This window comes from Micromesistius poutassou (assembly GCF_964030765.1).
Source record: "Micromesistius poutassou genome assembly, contig: SCAFFOLD_5933, whole genome shotgun sequence".
Classification (NCBI taxonomy): Eukaryota; Metazoa; Chordata; class Actinopteri; order Gadiformes; family Gadidae; genus Micromesistius; species Micromesistius poutassou.
The window spans coordinates 8,356-13,544 of NW_028178001.1; the positions used below are offsets into that span (position 1 = coordinate 8,356).

The following is a 5,189-nucleotide window of genomic DNA, read 5'->3' on the forward strand; positions in this document are numbered from 1 at the left end:
CCCCTTGTGTGGGATTCATAAAGTTGATCATATCTTATCTGCTTGTGGATGTTTCATTGGTGTGTGTGTGTGTGTGTGTGTGGTTGTGTGTGTGTGTGGTTGTGTGTGTGTGTGTGTGTGTGTGTGTGTGTGTGTGTGTGTGTGTGTGTGTGTGTGTGTGTGTGTGTGTGTGTGTGTGTGTGTGTGTGTGTGTAAGGAGTACAGGTAAACTGTAATCCTCTTCAGTTAGTTAATGATTGATTGTGAGAGAGAGTATCAGTAGAGTCAGATAAAAACCAACTGGTCTGTTGTCATGGTCTGTTTGAAACTCCTACACAGGAAAAATTGCTGAGCAATTTTCCCAGAGTGAAAAATGTTTTCCTCAAGAAGAGCCGTTTTTGCACTATTTTGAGTTTGATGAGTAAAATTTGGAGTCTGAGTGGGAGCAGAATTATAGAGTGGTTGTATACAGAGTGATCAATAGGCGGAGCTTTTCTAAAAAGTTAAGTTTCGTTTGTCCGCCATTACTCCTCCCGACACCGCAGCTGAAGTCATAGACAGTAGAAGGCGCTGGAAGTCGACGTTTCTACTGAATGTTAAAGTAAGTAATATTTCAATTTTGTTGTAAATATGCATATCTGTTGAATTTGTATTTTCGTAACAATTTTCCAACTTGTATTTTCGTAAAATATTTTCCAACTCCGATTTGATATACCCTACAAGATAGCCTAATTATGTGCTGGTTATGAAGTATTGGCATTAAACTACAGTTTTGCAAGTTATCTGGCAGTTATTCATTCTAAATTATTAGAATACCGTGCCTTAAGATCACGTTGCCATCCGTTATGAGCCCTATTCGTCAGTGTTTCAGACCAACACGCATGGCAAACGTAGCAGCTAGCAAGCTAACTAAGTAACGTCCTAGCTAACTTCTGGGCAACATTCATGTATGAGTTGCCCGTTGATGAGGCATGTATGGACAACTAACCAAAGATACCTTTGAACTAACTTAATGTTCACTGTACAGTGTGTGTTAACATCAGCATTTTCCACACTCCACATGTTTTCAATTGATGAGGCTAGTCGCTTTTTAACCGTGGCGCACACCTTTGGGGCGAGCCAAGTTCAAATAATTCTAGCCTCAGTTTTAGAAGTTTCTGGTTGAAACTGTCATGAAAGTTCACATTAGAACTATACTAGTCTAAATGCAATGCACAAGCGTCAATTGACTGCATGGGAAGCTTATCTAACGTTAGCCATTAAGTTTGTTCACCATTCCATGCTTGCCCACATGTACTTTACTCAGAAAAGAGCAACTGTAAGGTGGCGCGCTGGCGCCATTAATTATTCCAATTCAATGTTTGTGTTAAAATGGCCTATCATTTGTAGAGTTTCTAAATTGTTCTCTGATTTTGTTGTTATTTAGGATGGAAAAGAGCAATGTTGTCAAAGCAAGATTTAAAGACAGCAAGAAATATGTGATTTGTCCAACACCCTTTACATTTGAGGCGTTTTTGGAATGTGGTGAGAATTTTTATATTTTCCATATCAAAATAGTTTAATAGCAATACGATGCATTTAAGCCTATTTTATGGGGTGTTTTGTTCTTTTATTGATGTATTTTCCATAGCTTGTATTATGTTACTAATGGTTTGTCTTCTTTAGTTGCCAGGAAATTTGATCTTCCTACAATGGATATCAAAGTCTTTGATGACTCAAAGACAGAAGTTGATCAGGAAGCATTCGAATATTTGCTGAAGCAACCTGATCTTGGTGTCCTGGAAATTGTTATCCCAGAGGCAATTTTGGAAGATAAAACTGACGGTAATTTGCATATTTTTTCACATTAATTCCCAACAGTATTCTTTGCATCAGCAGAAATAGGGTCTATTGACAGTGGCTGCATGTTGTCAAAGTAGTATTAACATATTAGACCATTGGTATGGTTTTGTACTACAGATTCTTTCAGTTCTGGCTCCCTTGCTGGTGCTGAGGTCACATATGAGTCTGATGACACTGTGATATTGACAAGAACTCCAGATGAGGAAAAACGAATTGAGGACCATCGTCTTAGCCGGGTAGGTTTTCAAGGGATGCTTGATTAGCACAGACATTTGGAATTACATTTGTTTTCCATTTCTTAATTGCCTATATGTTCCTTTTATATTACCCATTAACCACAACCTGCCTCTCCAGATGATTGAGGATATCTTAAAAGGAAGCCCAGGAGGCGAGAAGATGATGAATGAATATGCTCGCACAAAATATTTGACAGATGGCAGAAGACGTGACATGGTTAAGATCTTGGTGGCACATATGATAAATGAACATGGGTAGGCTGTTAAAGAAGCAATTTGTAGAATTGATGTACTATGTGTTTATTATGATCTGGATTCTAATGTGTGTGTGTGTGTGTGTGTAGAACAAGCCCTCCTCGACGGATAAAAGAAGACTATGCCAAAGGGATCATCTCCCTTTTCCCATACCTGGCAGATCCCATGAGCAAACTGGGTTATGTATGTGGCCGTTATCTCAAGTGTCTTGATTCAGACGAGTGTTGCATGTTCCATGAGTGTTGCATGCATAACATTAGTCCAGTAATATATAACTACTATGTGTCTGTGATATGTCCACAGGAGCATTATTACAATGCAGAAGATGGAAGTGGATACCTGGCCTGGAGAATAAAAACACTGCAGAAAGAAGCATCGGAGGGACGACCTAAGCGCTCACGGCAATCACAAACAGGTGCAGTTTTTGATGTTGGTCACTGCTTGTATTAGCTTGACCCCCGTATAATTTTGGCGTCAAATGAACACTGAACAATGAACAATGTTGTTGTGTTTTATTTGTTAGAATTTTGACCTGTTTTCTTGATTAATTTTTCCAAAATGCAAATTGTTGTAATATCCTTTACCTAAACAACAAAGTAAGGCAAATGTTTAAGACTCTGTACATACTTAGGATCGTGTATGGTCATCCTGGCCTGTAGTTTTGTGAATACTTTACCATGTAACACTCATATTATCTGCAATCATTTTAGGTGGACCAAGAGCTGACAGAGATCCTTCTGAAGAGGCTAACTGGTTGAATGATGAACGTCAGTGTCAGGAAGCTATTGCCCTGATGAAGCACACCGCTGATGAGGCAGTGGTAAAGGAAAAGATGAGGTTAACTCTGATCTACCGTCAGAAGGTTTTGCATGACCCTGACAAGTCATCTGATATTCTAGCCATTTTCCCACGGTTCTTGGACATACCAGGCCTGGTATGTCAGCCTTATTTTTGTACATACTAATGTGAAATCTGAAGGTGATTTTTTGTTGTAGTTAATATGTGTTGGGTAAAAGAAATCCTCTCTACTTTGTGATTTTGTGTAGATCGATCAAGATTTTAGACTTCTTTTTGGAGATTCAACCTCTGCAAAGCTGTTGGAGAAGTGGTCCACCAACATAAAACCAAAGGTCATTGCACAGAGCCGTGACCTCACACAGACTGGGGAGGTACAAGATCTCCTCCAGAATGCCGTTGCCACTGAAGTTGAAGAAGGTAACTATATTGGCCCATAGTTATTTCAATGGAATTGATTCATTACTGAGAAATGAAGTGTACTGCAGATGTTTAATGCATTATACTGGTTATTCATCCAAGAACTGGTAGGTTAAAGTGAGTAGGAGGAGGTCTTCAAACTTATCAAACTGAAACCTAAAAATGCACATTTTATTTTGTTGTCTGTGCCTCCAGGTTGGGACAGTGACATGTCTTCCCTTCTCATGCTGGTTCACCTTTTGCCACCCTCCAGTCAAGGCCGCAAGCGACCGGGAAAGATTTCAGCCAGACAAGCATGTGACTGTCTTGTGAAATTCATCAAGGTGAACCATTAAAACAGATTAAACACGTCCTTAGAAGTAAAGATACTTGTGCTTGTTGTTCTCATCATGCCTGAGTCCCATATGTATTTGAATCAAGGTTGTAATGTGATAAACCTGTCCATATCCAGGCTGCTAACTACGTTAGGTTACGTTGCTGTTGACGTTTCTCTCTCGCTCTCTCTCTCAGACTGGTACCAGCATTCAGGGACACTTGGATGTCATTGCACGAAGTCTCCAACCATATCTGCTAGCAGTTGGGCCAAAGAAAAGTAGGATCCAGTCTTACTTCATAGTCATTGACAAACACGCTTTGCCCTGTAAAGCCTCAAATTCCCTGGCTGCTGTTGATGAGCTTTTTAAAGCTCACTACGTTTTTGGCACTGCATACTGTCAAGAGTTGACAAACCTGTACACTTTCCTGCAAACAACTGTGTTTGACATAGATGCTGAAACCACAAAAGTTAATCCAAGAGTGGCTGAGCTGAGGGCCAGAATGCTCCAGTGAGCAAGATGATATGCTTTATGTGTAAAAGGTGGCATGCCAATGCCAATGCACTTATTAGACACTTTAAATTAGTTCATGGTCTTTGCTCAGGAAAAGGTCTCAAGTTAAAATGTGCTCATAGAGGTTGTTCTCACGTTAATCAAAGTTTTTCTGGATTACGAAAGCATCTAATCAAGTGTTTTGCAAATGACAATTTATGTTTTGACGATAGTGAATGTTCCACCACCAACAATTCCATTTCATTAGGGGATACAGATGTTTTGCCCACTCAGAGTTTGCCATGTGACGCTGTACTGCAAGAAAGAAACATATTAAACAGTTGTGCAACACTGCTCGCAGAACTTAAAGTTGCTGGGGTTGCAGAGGCAACTATTAACTATGCTGTGAGTGCTCTACAAGAAGTGGTCAGAGACATACATAGTCACACTCAAGAAGCTCTAAAAAATAGTCTCGCTTTAGAGGAGCCCATCAAAAGTGTGGTTGAGTCTCAAATTGATGAGTGTTTTGAGAAGGTGATTAATCCTTTTGTTGTATTAAACAGTGAGAGCAAGAGAATGGTCTATTTTTCTGAGAAATGGGGGAAGATAGATCCAGTTGAATTTGTTCTTGGAACAAGATTTGCTACACGACTTAACAGAACAACTAGAACTTTTCTACAAACCACTGTCAAAGATAAATTTATGTACATACCAATTCTTGAGACGCTGAAGTCAATTTACAATCACCCAAATATCAAAGATATGTTGATTAGAGATCCTAAACAAAGTCAACATTTACTATATGACATACAGGATGGAGAATTCTTTAAGGATCATGCGCTCTTCTCAAAACAAG

General features: G+C 39.4%; 1 protein-coding gene across 1 annotated transcript; it reads left to right on the forward strand.

Moving 5' to 3' along the window:
- Positions 1-516: 516 nt before the first annotated feature.
- Positions 517-4,355, forward strand: LOC311374875 (uncharacterized protein; the record flags this gene model as incomplete). Its single annotated transcript, XM_084490625.1, has 11 exons — positions 517-580; positions 1,406-1,503; positions 1,645-1,803; positions 1,939-2,057; positions 2,176-2,312; positions 2,402-2,495; positions 2,616-2,727; positions 3,023-3,246; positions 3,359-3,527; positions 3,723-3,850; positions 4,038-4,355. Exons 1-11 carry the CDS (start codon positions 573-575, stop codon positions 4,353-4,355), a joined length of 1,566 nt encoding a protein of 521 aa, XP_084346751.1. The 5' UTR covers positions 517-572.
- Between the last annotated feature and the right edge of the window lie 834 nt (positions 4,356-5,189).